General features: G+C 37.0%; 1 protein-coding gene across 1 annotated transcript in view; it reads left to right on the forward strand.

The window, feature by feature from the left end:
* The first annotated feature begins 13891 nt into the window (after window positions 1-13891).
* The window catches only part of EMCN (endomucin), a 95012-nt gene continuing 89652 nt past the window's right edge, over window positions 13892-19251 (forward strand). The window contains exon 1 of the mRNA XM_082638300.1: window positions 13892-14129. Coding sequence (XP_082494426.1) covers window positions 14060-14129 — 70 coding nt within the window. The 5' untranslated portion in view covers window positions 13892-14059. The remainder of the gene's footprint in view (window positions 14130-19251) is intronic.

Genomic DNA, 19251 nt, shown 5'->3' on the forward strand with positions numbered 1-19251 from the left:
AAAACAATGACCTTATCTTTAGTTTCCTCTCATGGGCCACTCCAATCTATTTGCCACACTGCAGTATAAGTGATCTTTCAAAACAATTTCCTAGGCCCTACACCCACCTCCCAGTAGTAACTTCCCTCTCTTCTCTTCTCAGCTGAGCAGAAAAATCTCTAATATGTACTTGCAATCTACATTTCCTGTTTCCCGTCTTCTAATCATAATTGGCCCACTCCAAACGAGTTTCCACCTCCCAGTAATTCCCTCTCTTCTCCAATTCTTCCCAGTTAAACTAAAAAAAAAAAAAAAAAAAAAAAAAAAAAAATTGCTCATACAATTGCAGTCTACATTTTCTCAGGATAGTTCCCAATCTTCTAATCATGCATTAAACCGTTCCAAGATGGCTTCCATCTACATTGCCTGCTGAGATGTTGCTAAATCCACAGGGGCATTTTAAAGTCCACATCTTATTTAACCTCGTAGCAGTATTCCAGAGTGTGGGTCTCTCCACCTTTCTTGAGATACTCTTCTTTTTTCTCTGTCAAGAGAATCTTATATTTTAAGAAGTTAATCTTATATTTTAGAAGTTCCTTTTGTCTTCATAGACTCATCTTTCATCCAACAATCACATGTTAGAATTACCACAGACCCTTTCTTCCTTTTCAATTTTATCCATTGCATTTATTTTAAATGACTGTGTATGTATAACATACACTAAATTCACATCTCTAGCTCATGCTTTTTCTCTTATCTTCAGATAGATATATGCATGTGGCTACTTATATCTCATCTTGAATATCTCAAGAGAACCTAAAACTCAGCATCTTCAAAACCAAACTTATGAGCTCACTCCTGAAACCTTGTGTATTTTTATTGTTCTTTGTCAGTGAATGGCACCACTAGTCTTTGAATTTTGCAAGTCAGAATCTTAGCAATGTTTTACTGTCCTCAATTGTTAATTCAGTCCTGCTTCAGGTCAGCTCAATATAACCTTCTGCATATCTCCTTAAATAATATTTTCTTTCGCAAGGCATCAGCAACTCACTCCCCTGCCTAGAATAAGTCCCTGAAAACTTTTGACCCTTCTGATAAAGTTCAATATCCTTATCACTGCAGGCTTTTGCATGACCTGGCTCCTGCCAATCTTTCTGATCTCATATTGGATTACCCCCCTCTTGCTCATTTCTCTCTAACCACAATGACCTCTTTTCCTCTGCTTTGAACGCAATAAGGTTTTTCAGTTTCTGGGCTTTCACAATTTCCCAACGAGGTCTCTGCATATCTAAGACGTGCTCATCTTCTAGGTCTTGAGTTAATGTCTAGTCCTCAGAGAATTCTAAATGACTAGAATAGAGTTTGTTATATATTTTCACTGCATAATTTACATTTCTTTTTCTTTCTTTCTTTTTTTTTTTTTTTTTTGTGGTACGCGGGCCTCTCACTGTTGTGGCCTCTCCTGTTGTGGAGCACAGGCTCCGGACGCGCAGGCTCAGTGGCCAGGGCTCACGGGCCCAGCTGCTCCACCGCATGTGGGATCTTCCCGGACCAGGGCACGAACCCGTGTCCCCTGCATCGGCAGGCGGACTCTCAACCGCTGCGCCATCAGGGAAGCCCCATAATTTACATTTCTTTGGTAACTCTCATTACAACTTTAATTAAATGATGATTTTAATAATTAAATATTTATAATTATGTTTTTATATTTTTAATTAAGTAAGTGCTATGGACTGAATCTCATCCCCCTGCTCCAATTCATTTGTTGAAGTCTTAAGCCCCAGTGTGATGGTATTTGGAGATAGGGCCTTTGGGAAATAATTAGGTTTAGATAAGGTCATGAGGTTGGGTCCTCATGATGAGATTCATGCCCTTAGAAGAGACACCGGAGAGCTGGCTCTTTCTCTCCCACCAAGTGAGGACATAGTGAGAAGGAGGCCCTCTGCAAGCCAGGAAGAGGGTTCTCACCAGAAACTGAATCAGCAGCATCTTGATTCAGTCTCAAGAACTTCCAGCCTCCACAACTGGGAGAAATAAATTTCTATTGTTCAAGCCACCAGTGTGTGGTATTTTATTATGGCCGTTTGAGCAAACTAATACAATAAATCATTAAATATTATTAATTAAATAATTTAAAAATAAGATTTGCGTTCACATCTTAGATACCATGAGAGCAGGGACTATATCTGTCTTATTGTTTTATACCTGTTCCCTACACCAGTGATGAGCTCATAATAGGTACTCAATAGATATTTGCTGAACAAATGATGATTTAATCTTTATAAACTGTTGCATCTTATTTGCTTGATTCCAGTTATTCTGAGAATTCCAAAATTGTCCACAAGTCTTGAACTCTAACTAGTTCTTAAGCCCTGGGTTTATTTTGTGATGCTGAACCTTAATCCATTGCTATTTTAGACCTACCGTCTCTTGCTGGTGTTCTGGACAGAGAATAGGAGAGTAACCAGAAAAGCACTGGACCAAGAACAGGGAGGCTGGTTCAGAGCCTGACACTGACCTAGTTAGCTTCTGAGACTTTAGTATGAGTGTTATACCAAATGAGGACCTCTCAAGTTTATTAGCATAAACTCATCCAGCTAAATGTTTTTCCTTTACTTCAAAGACTTTGTACAAAAAAAAAAAAATCCAGTCATTAGTTTTGTAGATGTAGTTATATGATCTATTCATCTGATCAAGGAGTATCTTCCTTCGGTTTTCCCAGAGAGAACAGAGCCTTTCTTCCACGTGATTTTGAGTTGTGTTCTTAGTTAGCATTTGCAGCATAAGTAATCAAGGACAACTGATCAGAAATATAAGAGGAGTTTAAAGATTTGCTCTCAGGAACCCAGAGCAGGTAAACATTGTTTAGAGACATAAAGGCTTGAGAAGAGTGATCTTTCCAAGTAGATTTGGAGTCAATAGAGGGGAAGTATTATTTGGTCTTTTGGGGAAACAAGGAAACAAAGTTACTGTAGAATTCTCTCACTGAGGCTTAGTGATTATCTATGCAAATTACAATGTTGAATGTAGAGAATGTCTGTTCTGTTCTCTAAAGTATGAAAAGCCACGACAGCCTCTGTGTGTGTGTGTGTGTGTGTGTGTATGTGTGTGTTAGAGAGAAAGAGAGAAAGAGAGAGAAAGAGAATGAAAATGAAAAACAGAGAACTGGTAGAGTTTCATGCTACCTTGTACAGGTTTAGAGACATTTTTCCAGAACCACATTATTTTTTAGTTGAATATTTCAGACATTTTAACGTCCTCTATTTAGCTCCCTCAGGAAGGACAAGAAAAAGATTTTGTGGGGACTGAAGCTTATAAAAAGTGATAGTTATTTTTAAGGAAAAGATATAAGGTATGAAGGCAATTATTCATTTAGAATGAGAGGAAAAAAGCACAACTGATGACGTATTTTAGAAGCCAACAAAATCACAAAAGTCACAAAAAACACAGTCTGTAATACTTATTTTCTACATATTTTGGCTTTGTAATATTTGGTCACTTCCTTATATGACAAAAATTTTGTAAAATCATTTTCTACAGGGAGAAGAGAAAGATAATCATTCTTTCTCTAGCTGGGTTGAACAAAATTTGTTCTAGGTTACTTATAGTTGAGATGTCTAAACCTGTGACTGCACACATATATACTTGCTACTTCTGCTACTAATCTAAGAAATACTGGCAACATGATAAATTCTATTTCTCATGATTCTTATCAAAAAAGAAAAAAATTACACTGCATTTTTATGTGAATATGTGGCATTTATTGTTTTCCTGACAGAAGGGAACAAAAGGAACCACATGTTCAGCATGTAATTTGATGCATTTCATAATTAGAATTATTCACAAACTACCATTTGACTCCATACATTTCAAATATTATTTTGCTTCCGCAGTCCACAAAATTCCAGTTCCAAGAACTATCAAATGCATTCATATCATAATCAGACACATGCCTATCCATGTACAACACAATGCCTATCAGTGCAGTAACCAGTGAAGACATTCCTGAAAGGCAGTAGTACGTTGAAGCAACTAGCAACTTAATAATACATAGAAGTGACTGTAAACCACAAAACATACATGTCACCAAATCCTAACTAAATTCCCAACTCAATTTCCCCTAAGCCATATCCTCATCATATCCATTCCAATGCTACCCAGCAGAAGAGGAAGGGAGACAAGGGAGAGAGAGGCAATAATCCTAACTGATTTCAGCTAAAGCATCTTCCTTTTATAAAGTTTAGAGCAAAAACATATAACTACATGAAAACTTTGCTAAGTCCCACCTAGATAACCTTGATATTAGTATATGCAAGTGAAAGTCTCTGAAGCAATAAATTTCATTAGCTTTGTGATAAATCTGCTTTTGCCCTCAGATCTGTCTCTGGTGGAAGTTTCATTCATCAGTGTATGGTGTTTCATGCAGAATGAAGACTGTGGAAAGGACAGTAGGTGGAGAGGAAGTCTGGCCTCCTGCAGAGTAGAGGTTCTACATGGCCTCTTAAAGGGCCATGAGGTCCTGAGCCTCATATTTTGTCTTCTACATCTTTGTCTGCTGGAACATCAAAGGGGAAAAATATGTTTAGTATAGCAGGAGCTTCCATTTTTCATTATTTTCATCATGAAGAAAATCAACCAAAGGAATAGGCACTGCTTTTCCAGTGATGCCCAGGCAGGACTCTCATAGAGGGAATACGTGGTCGGGCCACAACGGATCAGTATCTAGCGTTCAGTTTTGTAGACCCAGAAACTCAAATTTGTTGAATCTGGAGAATTAAACCAAGCTAGTTACACTCAAAGAAGCTGGTTGGAGAAAAACACAAATGCTAATTTAGTAATTTAATAGAACATAATTACTGCTAAGGAGCTGATACATTTGCCCTATGGGTCAATATGTTTTTCGGTTGTTTTGGGTTTTTTTTTTTTTCCCAAGAGAATTCTACTTGGGTTGCAAAGGTGTTATTAGAAGATTATTTGGGCAGCACAAAACAAAACATGGTATTATAAAGTGATTAGACAGAACGCCATTCTAATAGAATCACACCTTGGTCACCACGTCTCAAATTTGAGTGTTCACAAAAACACCTCAGCCAAATAGAAAGGAAAAAATCTAAAACCACTTTGAATATAACCATTACTTCATGAGTTGGTAGTATTTTATTCTTGTTCTATGAATCAGGATGCAAATATAATGAGATTTAAAAGGGGTTCATGAACAATTATTCAAGGCAGTTTGGAATGTTTGGGATTTAAGAGCTCAGAGTCATAAAAACTAAATGTCTTTCCACAGACTGGACTCATGGTCACTTGAAAAGATCATGACAGGCTTAATTAGCTGTGAGGTTGACAATATAAATGGAATTAATGGAATTTATATTTTAATTTAAAGCAATAAAAATTCTGTAAAAGTGAGTTTCTGAGATATTGTTGCTGCTTTTTTTTTTTTTTTTTTTTTTTTTTTGCAGTACACGGGCCTCTCACTGCTGTGGCCTCTCCCGTTGCGGAGCACAGGCTCCGGACGCATAGGCTCAGCGGCCATGGCTCACGGGTCCAGCTGCTCCGCGGCATGTGGGATCTTCCCAGACCGGGGCACGAACCTGCATCCCCTGCCTCGGCAGGCAGACTCTTAACCACTGCACCACCAGGGAAGCCCAGTTATAGATTCTTGAAGCGAAGACTTTTGGAATGGATGCTGAGAGTGAGGACTAGGAAGCACAGCTGCTTCCTTTTAAATAATAGCAAGCACACATTTTTTTAAAGAGTGTTTTTTTAATAATGATCTAAATCAGTAATTATTAACTGAGGGTGTCCATCAAAATCAACAGTATACATATATATATATTTTTCTCGTATGTATGCCTGGTCCCCACCCTGAACTTCCTAAAGAGAAACTTTATGGTTGAGGCTTAAACATGTATGTTTTTGAAAAATTCCATAGGGTGATTCCAATATTAAGAGTTATGGATAAACGTGGAAAAAACTGCCAGTGGTATACTGTCAGGCCAAACCAGGATATAAGAATCTAAAAACTCCTAAGGCAGGAAATTCGGATTCTATGGTTGGAAGTGTGCTCAGGAGCAGCACTCGTCTGCTTGTGAAAGTCATTACTATGTCATTTCCTCTGACCAAAGTCTGGATTTGGAAGAATGGGTCGAATTATGTCCAGCTTTGTTGTCCATCCAAGGTAATTTTATCTTTAGTTATACAGGATGGGAAAATACTAAGCTAGTGTTAGTTTAATGAAGTTGAAAACATTTATAAACAATTTTATTTGGTGATGAAATGGAAGTGATTTATTCTGAGAAGCTTGGTTCAAAAACCATTTGCATTTTACTAAAATTGTTTGCATTCTGGCAAGGCATGGCATTTAATAATGGCCAGATTCTTAATTATTAACACCCTCTTCCTAAAATTATTTGTATTACATGATGAAACATATTCTTAATTTTCAGAAAACTTTAAAAAATTGTATCTTACTTTCATATAGAAATGAATAAGTTTTAAAATACTTTCATTCAAATTGTCTTTAATTTTTAAAATCACCTGGACAATTTCAGAACTAAGAACTGTCATTATCATATGAGTAACTAAGACTTAAAGAAAAAGTTATTTCTACCCTAGTGTCATGTAACAGGACTGGATGTGAGGAGTATCAACTGCTTTGGATAATTTATGTATGTAAATCTCATGTATTATTTTGATAACCCCATGAAAAGATTATTTTTTCTACATTTTAAGGGTGAGAAAATGAGGATTAGAGGGCTTTATTAACTTGCCCTTAGCCACATGAGAAAATAACAGAGTTAAGACTGTCTGTCCCCCAAAGCCCATGTTCTAATGATATACTAACTCCTTTCAGTAAAACAAGGAAACCTACATAATATCTAAGAACTATCTGGACCTCTTCCTTGCCCACCCACCTCTTGGGCCAGTCAATGAGCCTTCAATTGGATCAAGAAAAGATTCCACTGCATTTTACTGCTGAAGGAAAAATGGAGCAGATAAATATGGAGGAGAAAATAGGACTCAGTACAAGGCCTTCCTAAAAGGTTAGTATCAGAGCTGAGAAATCAATCTAGTTGATATAAAAATGTAATCATTTTACATCAGGCACTGTGTTAAACTATGGGATAGATGACCAAGACAAATGATGTGCCATTGAGAAGTTTACTATCTAGTGTGGGAGGTGAATGATGTCTGAAAAGTGTGACCAATTTGGTCTTAATTCTATCAAATCAATATTTTTCAAGAGAAGGTAATAAATAGAATCCTCTATTGTTCAGAATAAGCTTCAGTAACAAAATAAACTTGAAATCTCAGTGCCTTAATACAATAAATGTTTATGTGCTGCTCATGCAAATTCAGAACAGGTCTATGGTGTTGGAGGTGGAAGGCTCTGCCCACACTGTCACCCACAGCCCCAAACTCCTCCATCAGGGATACAAGGTTGTCATGAAGGGAAATAAAAGCATAGAGGACTCATACCTGCTCTTCTATGCATTGTCCTAGAAGTGACACATGTTACTTCCCCTTAAAGCCTCTGGCCAGAACTTGTCACATGAACCTACCTAATACAGGGATCCGGGCTTTCATTAAGCATTAAAATCTTGACTGCAAATTTCAGCCAGTTTTTAATTATTATTATTATTATTATTATTTTTTTTTTGTGATATGTGGGCCTCTCACTGTTGTGGCCTCTCCCGTTGGGGAGTACAGGCTCCGGATGCGCAGGCCCAGCGGCCACGGCTCACATGCCCAGCCGCTCCGCGGCATGTGGGATCTTCCCGAACCGGGGCACGAACCCGTGTCCCCTGCATCGGCAGGCAGACTCTCAACCACTGCGCCACCAGCGAAGCCCGTCAGCCAGTTTTGACAAGAGTCAGGGTGGGGTGTATGGAACATCATCATCTGGGAAATCTCTCCACAGGTTAGTAAAAAATGTTGATCTGGGATACAGCGCCCAAGGGGACACCAAACTGAAACACCAGTAGGTAGAGGCCATTATGAAGAGCATCGGCTGGATCCTGGGAGGGAATGACCAAAGAAGATTGGGAACAAAATAGACAAAGAGAGCAAAAGGCAGTTTCTTGAATCCCCGGGGGAATAGCCCAGGAGCCATTAGTAAGGTAACTCTTTCCCCGAATTATGGGTAAAGAGGGGTTTATTAAGAGGAACGAACCAGTACAGACACTCCATTTCTAACTTTAAGTTTATATGTTTCTATGAATACCAGAAAGCTGTGCCTGCAGTTGGCTTTCTTTATTTGGAAAAAAAGAGAAAAAACAACCCAGTTTCTAGAAAATTAACTTCAACTTCCATTTGTCTGGAAGTCTGGAAGGGAGAAGTAAATAAATCACCTCATCATGCTTTTAAATTGTTTCAGATCTAGTCCTGTGAAAGATTCCTTTGAGTATTACGAAATGGTCACAGAGATGAACGATGCGAAAAGGGATTTGGGGAACAGAATAAGAACTAAAATGGGTAAAAAAAATGGAGTAAAATCTGAATAGGTAAATTAGTTCAGCTGGATGGAGTATATATAAAGTGAAAGCACTTAGATGTCATTTAATTATGCCACACTTTTATATGGACATATCTGTAAAAAATCCCTGGCATATACTACTCACTCAACTTTTATTAGGTGTCATTTGACATAAGAAAAGAATATTTCCCTAAGATACTATTTCTAGCACACCAAAAATAAGACATCGGAGCAGAAATCTTGGACTTGGGGTATGTGGTAACAGCTGAGCTAAATGGAAAGTTGAGCAAATAATGAAGTACTTAATATTTGCCTATTTATCAATATTTCTGAGTTCATTTACATATTACAGAACGCCAAAGAAGTAATCATACCTGTGCTTCATTAGATATAATTAAATGAATTATATTCTATCTTATTCCCCAAAAGTGCTTGTAAAAATCTCATTTCCTTATTAATATGATTAATGGAAAAAAACCCTTAAGCTCAGTTTTGTACACAAAAAACCAATTTATGACAATGATTTCCAAAGCTTCTTAAGGCAGATAAGGATGAGAAATGGTGATTGAACTTTTTAACAAGAAGCATAGTCCAACAGGAGAACTGCCTTACAGAGTAATGAGCCCCAGTCATTTCTACTTTTGACATGCAAGCACATTCACCATTTGTCAAGGGGATGCCTGAAAATGATAATGTTACTAAGAATTTTGTACTCAAGTAACTTTTTTGTATATCTTATCCATGAGCTACTGTGCTTTTACAATTTTCCCATATTTATGCCCTTATATATCGAGACTTAGAGATTGAACCCTATAAGGTTAGGGAGTTAGTGTGAGGTGAGAGAATTGTCTTCATATGTTGAGGTGTAAAATTATAATGGACCATTGCAGAATGTAAAAGACAAGCTCTTCGGAAACTTCACAAATCAGCTTACTGGGCTTCCCTGGTGGCGCAGTGGTTGAGAGTCTGCCTGCCAATGCAGGGGACGCGGGTTCGAGCCCCGGTCCGGGAAGATCCCACATGCCGCGGAGCAGCTGGGCCCGTGAATCATGGCCGCTGAGCCTGCGCGTCCGGAGTCTGTGCTCCGCAATGGAAGAGACCACAACAGTGAGAAGTCCGCGTACCACCAAAAAAAAAAATTAAATAAATAAATCAGCTTACCATGTCTTCTTTTAATTTTAGCAATAATGAAATAGCACTGGCCCTTGGCCACTGGGAGTTGATTATTAGAAATACAGTAAGTGAGGAAGATATTTTACTGGCATAAGTTTGGCCAAATGACTGGGCCCACCCACTACTGATCCTCATATCCATTTTGGCTTTGCAGGAGGGGGACTTAATATCTCTAGTACCATGAGCCTGTTTGTCTTCAGCTCTGTTCCCAATACCTTCAGGAGACTCCCCAATTCCCATTTCAGATAGACAAGTAACAAAAGTAATCTGTTAGGTTCTATCTCCACTGAAGAAAGGACCTGATATTTAAAGAAATTTAAAAGTGGAGCATGGAATAAATTCCTAAAAATAAGATTTGGGAGTCTGTTTAATCTGCTGTCAACAATATTTTGGGACTCTCATCATCGGAATACTTCTTAGGAAACTGGTCAATCACTTTGGAATAATATGGTTTATTTAAAATCTGAAAAACCTGAAAGCATACCATGGAAAGAAGACAATCTATTTTAGCCTAAACTACAAGGTTAAGGTTTGTCTGTTTTAATATACAATTTTAGAAGACTTTCTGGAATCTCACTTAACTCTCTAAACACATTTGAAGTTTCCATGGTGATTATCCCCTTTTTTTCATGGGGAGACCAAGGCATAAAGAGGCGAAGTAATTCAGTTGAGCCATGAAGGACCAAAAGAAGGAGCCAGGATTGAACACAGAGCTCACGCTCTTTGCTAGTTCATGCACCTTTTGGCCTTCCTACCATTTTAGGTGATTTTATTCAGTGACACGCTAGGAAAGAGGAAGAAGGCAAGGATGGAAAGGAAGTTTAATTTGGGGCTCAATAATGGTGCCAGCTGAATAATCTTCTCAGCACCACACAAGTTAAAGTATGCCCATCAGTGTTGGAGTCTTCGCTATACAATTTCTTCAGTGTCAAAGATGTCAACTGCAAACCTTGAGATGTGCTGCGAAAGAATTCTGAGATTGCTCTTGCGTGACCTCACAACAGCTTATCTCTCAGATTCAATAAGAATACAGAGGACAGTCCAGAGCCTGTGCTCCGCAACGGGAGAAGTCACAACAGTGAGAGTCCTGCGCACCACAAAAAAAAAAAAAAAAAAAAAAAAAAAAAAAAAAGAATACAGAGGACGAATTGTGAAAAAAACAAAAGCAAAAACATCTTTTCATTTCTCAGATTAGGGTGGTTTAGTTCTCTTCACAGGTTTTCTTTTAATAAAGTGCTCTTAAATTGCACACTTCTACATAATTAAAACATTCAAGTAGGTTAGAATACAAAATGTTTGTATAAATATTCCCTCAAAATATTAAATTAAACAAAAAGTATCAGATCAAACAAAAGTTTTATTTTGTTTTGTTTTATGATAGAGATAATAAGTTTTACTCTGAAAATCTTTTTAAGAAAAATAAAAAAATACAAGATAAAAACCATCCACAATTCACTACCAGGAGATAAGCACTGTTAACATTTTCTATTTTAAATATATGTATATATTCACAGATATGTATATATGCATATGTACATATAAATGCATAGATACATGCAACAAAATATCATGAAGGTGTTTCCACATTCATAAAAGTTTTTTAATACTATTTTGTGGCAGAATATTCCATCTTATTCCCCAATAATTAATGTCCTTGACAAGTGTTTGTAATAACATAAACTTTAATGAGCATCTTCCTTTTTAGCATAAGTTCCTAAACATATCACTGCAAGTTCAAAGAGTATGGTTCTTTAACATAGATGTATATTGTTTTGATGTATCAATAACTTTGATGTATATTGTCAGGTCACACCCCCCTGAAAGGTCATACTCCAAGAATAAGACAGTAACTTTCCTTGAACATTAATTAAAACTGGGTATTGTCAGAAAATATATTTTCCTAATTATATTGGAAAGGCAAAAAAAAAATATTCTGTTATCTCAGTTCTTGAATATCCATGTGTTTAATTTCTACTGAGATAAATATACTTTTCCATTTTGTTGGCCTTCTGTTTCTTCTATGATGTTGTTATTTTCAGGTGCAAAGTCATTGTTTTATTATTGATTAGCAAAAGGTCTTTTCATATGAAGGATATCAAATCTGTATTATGTATTACTTTTTCATGAACTTTCACATTTTCCTTTTCATCTTGTGTGTTGAGCCAAAAATCTTTTAATTCCTATGTAAGAAAAAAAATCAAGTCTTTCTTTTATGTATTCTGCTTTTGGAGTTATGCATAAAATGTCCTCTCTACCCCAGTTGTATGCAAATAGTCACCCATGTTCTCTTTTAGAATGTTATAATTTTGTTTTTTACGTTTAAATCTTTAACATATAAGAAATTTATTTTGGTATTGGAAGTAGATACCTAACTTTAATTTTTTTAAGATGGTTAAAAACCTGTCAAAAATCACCTGTTAAATAATACATTCTACTCATCACATTTACTGTATATTAAATTCATCTATATCTAATCTCTCCACACACACATATGGGCAAATATACCTATGTATATATGTAGATAGCTATATATATTTCTGTGTCTGTACTTTCTATTTTATACCATCGATCTGTCTCTTCTTGCAGTCGCCACTGTTTCAATGAATTCTTTTACCTTAAAAATACCCCTGATCTATTAAGATAAAGCTGACCTACTATATTACTCCTATTTTTCCTTTTTTTTTTTTGCCTAACCATTTAAAAATGCATTTCTCAGATTTTGTTTTTATTTTTTTCATCTACAGGTCTTATCTTTTAAATAGACATTCTATTATCAAGCATTCTTGGAATAGGCATCTAATGTTTTTCACGGAAATGCCTAGCAGTCAGGCATCAGAATCAAAGAAATCAAAATGCTATTGAATTCCTGCAACAATGATTGTGACCAACATCAGGACTGACCATGTGTGCTGAAAACTCCCTAGTTAAAGCAGAGCAAGGAGCAGGAAGTGAGGTAATGTGAGTGCTCCACTGTGAGTTCATGGCCACACCCCAATTTATTTCTGGAAAGTGCATGTGACATCTATTCACATACATTGCTATCTTTATACTCTCCAGGATATGACAAATAAAGTAACAGCTCCAAAGGCAGTCTGTTTTAGAAAATTACTTAGAAGAGAGGGTAAAATTAGGTTTTATACACAAAACAGACACTTAGAGGCTCTTCTGAGACTTGGTATAACTTAGGATAAAACAACCTAGTTTTTGGGGTGTTTTGATCAATCAACTTGCTCTATCCACTCTTGGAATAAGTCCTTCCCTGCACCGTGCAGCAGTGAAATGTATGTCCTCCTTATAAACAGGTAAAGGTGTACCTTTGGAATAGTTTTCTTGGCAGAACAGATGAATTAATATTGACTCACTGACACTCTTTTGTCCAGGGGCTTCATGCCTAAAGGTATATAAAGCACGATTGGCTGAGTTTAGACGTGTGGCCTGTGGCTGGGGAGAAGTGTAGAATTATTTGCCACACACACAGAGGGATTTCAGTCAGGGCTGAGGCTGCATTAGCACCATGTTTTAATCAATTGCTATTAACATTAAAGAGATCCCTAATACACAGTGTATCTTGCCTGATTGGCATTCTGGTCCAAAGACTCCATCTCTCCCTACTTCATTGATTTGTTACAAGGGCATTCCATCCCAGTGCCATTCCAATCACATTTCCTAGAGAAGAGTATCCACAGGGTCTTATAAGTACTTTTTCCTTTTCCTTCATCGAATTCCAACAATAAGACCAGGAATGAGCAGTGAGCATTCACATGTCTTTACTTAATTCTATTAGAAATATCCTGAAAAACCTCCCTGGCCATCAGATAAGAAGTCTTTTCACTTACTCAAGTCAGAGCATGATCTACTTAATAAAGTTTTGCACTTATCTCCAGAAGGTGGTCTTTACTAATCTGGCTTTCAAGTTGGAAAGAGAGAAGAAAAGTTGATTCTTTGTGGATTCTGTTCTAAAATTTAACCCTCAGGCAATTAAAGCCTCTCTATCCAAACCAAGTCGTTGTTGAATGAGGCCCCTTTATAAACACTCCAAAACATACTTTCAAAACAAAAGTTAGAAAGACTGTAAGATCCATTCTCAAGAAAGATCTCTTTCTGTTCAAACCCCGTCCTGACCTTTTTGTTGAAGAAGAACAAAATAATGTAGTAACAAAAACACAAGTGGCTGCCAAAGGAAGAGAAAAAAAAAGTTCCTGTAAGGGACTGAAACAATAAATCTCCTCTCTGCTGAACTCCCAAAGGGAGTGTGTGCATTTCCTCCTGTTCTTTATCAGAGCCCCCGAAATAAGTAGGCATGGGCAGTGGCTGTTCAAATCCAGCACACCTTTTCCATTTGCTAAGAAGGCCCTGCCAGGCTGGGAGGGAGTTGTCCCTGCCTGACTCTGGAGAGAAGAGCCACTGTGACGATCCACAGGCACCATGAAACTGCTTCAAGGGACCATACTTTGTCTTCTTCTGTCCAGTCTCTGTAGCGGTGTGGACGACGCAGGTACCCTTTTCTCTTATTGTTCTGACGGTGTGGATCAGAAATCACTAGTGGGCGGCTCTGAGCCTCAGTTTACCTTCAGGGGGCCTCCCCTGAGAAGTAGACGCAGCAGTGCATTTGCTGAGTTGAGTGTGTGTGCGTGGATGGGGGTTGCGTGGAGAAGGCTCCACAGAGAGGATGTTTGTTTTCACGGAAGGAAAGTGTTTGCCGCTGCAGCGGCCTTGAAGTGTGTTCCATGGCATCGTAAAGGTACCGGGAATATACAATAGCCTTTTCAGAGAGTAACAATCTGGGGATCAAATGCTGGCTAAAAATGGACTACTTCTCAAAAATGTGCTCTTTTCAGACGTAAGTCTAGAAATAACAAGATTGTCATGTACCGGTGAAAGGCTGTAATCAGAAACATTGCTCTGCAGATGCTGGCCTATATTTGTCCCAACTATCTTTTGACTCTGATAAATTGAGAGGTTGGATGAAACTGCCTGGGGAAGTGAATCTTAATATCTCGAGGGGTGAGGGTAAGAATGGAGGAGAGACACTTGATTAAAGTTTATGGATGCTTGCTCTAGAAATTAACACAGATCTACACATATACATACAATATTTTGCATAACATTTCAGTGAATTTATAGACATAAAAACCCTACCCACTGACTGCAGGTTCTGAAACTTAGATAAAGGATATATATGCACCTACATAAGCCCTGACTATATTAATGACCAGTTGCAAGAAATTATTACATTTGACTTTTAACCCTTCCGGAGGGACTTACTGTAAGCAATTAGATTTAATCAATATTTATTAGGCTCTCACCATGTATTCAGCAGTGCAAGGGATACAAAAATGAGTAAGACATTGTCCTTGCCCACAGTGGCAAATGCACTATTGGGAGAAATAAGCATGTAAATCTAACATAAGACAGATTTAATAGGTGTGAAAACTAAAGTACAAACTATCATAAAAGAACACGGTTGGGACACATTGATTCTGGCTCTGAGGAGCCCTGGAAAAAACTCAATTCTAATTTTATTGTGCATGTGCTCTTTTCAAACTTCACTGCTTACAAAATTCCATTTGCAGTGATTAGGTAGGAAAAAATAAGCACACTCCTTCTTGAACAATATTTATCATTAATTTCTCAAAATATGTATATAAATTTAGTACAGGTACCCAAACACTGCAAAATCACATACGATTGATTACAATCCATCTGGGAGTTTCCAGGGTTAAGCTGCAGTGGGTATAAGACCAGAAAATTTAACTTAGATGAGTTACAAAGTTCTGATTTTTTAAAAATAAAGAATATTTATGAGATGAGAGCAATCAATGCACTAGCTTATAAGTAACTCTTCAGTTTGCATGGGAGAGATAGATAGGAATGGATTACATGCACTTCAGAAAGCAAAGTGGAATAGAATCAATAGAAGCAGCCTACAAAACCTGACCGTAAGGAAGCTGGAAAGCTGAAGGATAACCCAGAGATGACCTGGCAGATTTTTCTATTATGATCATTTTAGGAAAAAACCAGCGTCCTTTAGCTCATTGGTAATGAGCCCAACCTCTCTACTAATAGTGTCTTCTTTCTAATGAACTATTAACCAAAGTAAGATAATTTTTTTAATTTAATTTAATTTATTTATTTATACAGCATGTTCTTACTAGTTACCCATTTTATACATATTAGTGTATATATGTCAAGAGTAAGATAATTTCTTATTTGAGCAGAGACAACGGTTACATAATGACTATCTCCTTCAACCTCTGCCAGGGAGCCTTTGTTAATTTAAGGCAAGTGTCTGTAAAATCTACCCCATTTATCCTAGAAAAAGAAGTGCTGGCCCAGGAGCATAAATTGACCATCGGAGTGAGGCCTACAAGGAACTGGAAGAGATTTTCCCATCCACGTGTATGATTTTTTTTGCACCTGGTTCTGACTGTTTTATGTTTTCCTTCCCAGATACAGTTCAGGAAATGAAGCATTTCCTAAGCTGATTTATTAAGTTCTTTTCCTAACCCCCTGTACCGGAAACACATTGATTTCAAAGCTTTATATGTTCCCCAAGCTTAGAATGCTTAACATATTTCATCAGCAGAGTTGATTATAGGAGTACAGAAGGAGGCATTTCATCTGCCTTAAATTCACAAGTTGTCAAGAAGATCCATGATTTTTTGCATAGTAATTTATTCCTAAATAATGATCTTTTAGAGAAATTGACTACTTTTCTGACTTTTTTGTCAGTTTCGGATTTAAATAAATACAATATAGCTTTTTGTGCTCTTCGTGAAAACCAAGGAAATCTTTCTGCATGGCAGTGAGTGACTTTATTACTTGGTGAGCGGTACAATATTTTATAATTTCCAATTTGGAAAGCTGTTCTATTGAAATATGTATGGGAGGTTCTTGAAAAGGAACTGTCATTCTTTCCCAAGGTTTTCTAAATTGTATTTAAAACTGAACAGGCCCCTGCATGGCTTTTAAACTCCTTTGGCTTTTAAGTCTAGACTGATGAGCTTTAGACTGTCAGGACTGAGAAAAGTTAAATGAAGAAGGATTCCAAGAAAAAGGAGGCCCTGGAAGCAATTTACTTTTCAAGTGCCATTTGCTTTTTGAACTTTACATTAACTTAGGAAAGATTAAAATGTTTTAGCCATCTGCAAGCAGGAACACACTCGCTTTATTGGTGTCTGAAGAAGAATTTAATTGCTTGTTGAAATTCATTTGTTAGGGATTGAACATTCAATGTCATGGAAAAACAAATGGATTGAACACCCTCTAAGACAAACACTATGCTAGACGCTGTAGGTTTATAGCGATCACTGTGACTCAGCCCTTGTCCTAGAAGTGGTGAGGAGAGAGGAGCGCCAAATAAATATGTTTGATTCTATCGTAAGTCTTAAGTGGTAAATAAAGAATGCTGTGGAGAATTCACAGCTAGCTTAGTTTTGGGTGTAGGAACATCAGAAAAGCCTTCATATAAAAGTGGAAATCATGATAAACTTTGAAACTTGAAAAACAGGTTGGAAGGATGGAATTTCTTGAATAGGAACTTTAAAACATCAGTATGTTCCAGTCTAGAAATGTAAGGAGGTCACAGATTGGACAGAGGTTAAGTGTTGGAAACATAGCCTCAGGATATGTTGGATACCAGGATGAGAAATATTGACTCAGATAGTTAATTATACTGGATTCTCTAAATGTGTTTGAGCATGGGAATTATATGATTGGGACCATAAACTGAGAAGATTAATCTGTCAACAGGGTATACATTAGACTATTGCAGTCAGGAGAGAGAAAAGCTAAAGAAAATGGTTCAAATGTTATTGCAAGTCTGAAAGTCTGTCAATAAAATAAAAAGAAGGGTCTAGGGAAGAGCTTTAAAGAAGTAGAAAGTTTGTGACTTGACATATTATTGACTGGCTATGAGAGAGATAGTGACTGAGACGTAGAGTGTTATTTGAATAATAGCAGTAGGAAAATGGATTGGGACCAGACGTATGGAAAGATAGGAGGAGATGGTTTCGGGAGAAAATGATGAACTTGATTTTGGACATGGTGAGTTCGAAGTCTTAATAAGGTATTCAAATAGAGATGTCCAATGGTAGGTTAAAATTGTCTGGTTGGTAGATGGAATGCCCCTGGAGGTGATGGTGGGGGATGAGGGTTCTTTACACTTGTCTGCCAAGAGTTTCTAGTCCTGTCCTGCTCACTGGAAGCTTAATAACATAGTGAAGCAATTTATTTCTCTGCTGGATGCCCATATTTATAACTCTCTTATGGCACTTATTTTCCAACTTTATCTTAGTTATTTGTGTGCATATCTTATCTCCTGTACCAGACTATAAGCACCATTAAAGTAAGGACCATATTTATTATAGTCTGTATAGTAACAGTTCTAAACACATAAGCTGAATGAATGCATAAATGAATGATATGGTTGCCTATCCATTTTTAATTTCTTCCTCTGATAATCACTTTTGTTTACTACCTTATCCTTGTGAAAGAGTTGTGGACAGGTATGAATCACAGAACATAACATGAAAACAAGTGGAGTATTTTGATTCCTGGCTATGAAAGCGCGAGCCAAATATATGGAAAGGGGCTTCTTATCAAAGTAAGTCAATTCCCAAACTCTGGCAGAGGAGATGATGTTAGGGGTAGGTGGACGACCTAGTACCAGGTGACGGTAATTTACAGCAAACCTGGAGGAATAAACTACTCTGACTATAATCACTGGGAGGAAGAATATCTAAATACAATTGATTCTACTTCTCCTTTTTTGGGTATCAAATACTTTATGTAATATCTTCTATGGTTATAAATATTCAAAGAGAAACCTTATTACCAACTAACTTCCCAAAAATACAAAATGGCTTTTTTTTAAAAAGCAAAGTTCACATAAGAGAAGTTGGAAGAAAATTAAATAAATATCATACATCATTAATACATGTGTTATTTTAGGTAACATATGTGTTGCTTCAGAGCAGATTATCTTACTTGTTACTTCCTCTTAGCTTAGTCACTATCAATAGATCTTACCTGAAGTGGGTGATCTATTATAGAAAGAGTGAATCAGTGCGGAAACAAATTCAATGGGAAAAGTTTCCAAGCCTTTTATTTAGCATACTTTGTTTACTACTCTTTTTTTCTTCAATGATCTTTAAAAGTAGAAGTGATCATTCTAGAATTCTTATTTTTAAGAGATTCATAAGAGTTGTCACTGGCAAATTGGCAATTTTTTCTTGCTGATTGTAATTATTCAGATATTGAGAAAAAAAAGATGAACGTCTGAAGGTTTCAAAAAGCTTCTAATTTACTGGATAATTGCCCATCCTTTCCTTGATGACGTTATATTTCAAGCTTCAGGTAAATATTTTAACTTGTGAATAATTATCTAGTCCAAGCTCCTTATATTCTTTTTTCTTAGTCATCACTTTCCAACTTCCTCTTCACTTCTGAGAACAATTTGAGATGTGTTTTTCTAAACCTTTAATGTCAAAGCAGGAATTTACTCTAAACGACATTCCATTCAATTCCTGTGTAGTAAATGTCTCCATTCCTGTTACTGAATTCCTGTGGGTCATGATAGCTCTGTCAGGTTAGGATAATAATGCCTCTTGAGTGTT

This window comes from Mesoplodon mirus, assembly GCF_964341445.2.
Source record: "Mesoplodon mirus genome assembly, chromosome: 2".
Lineage (NCBI taxonomy): Eukaryota > Metazoa > Chordata > Mammalia > Artiodactyla > Ziphiidae > Mesoplodon > Mesoplodon mirus.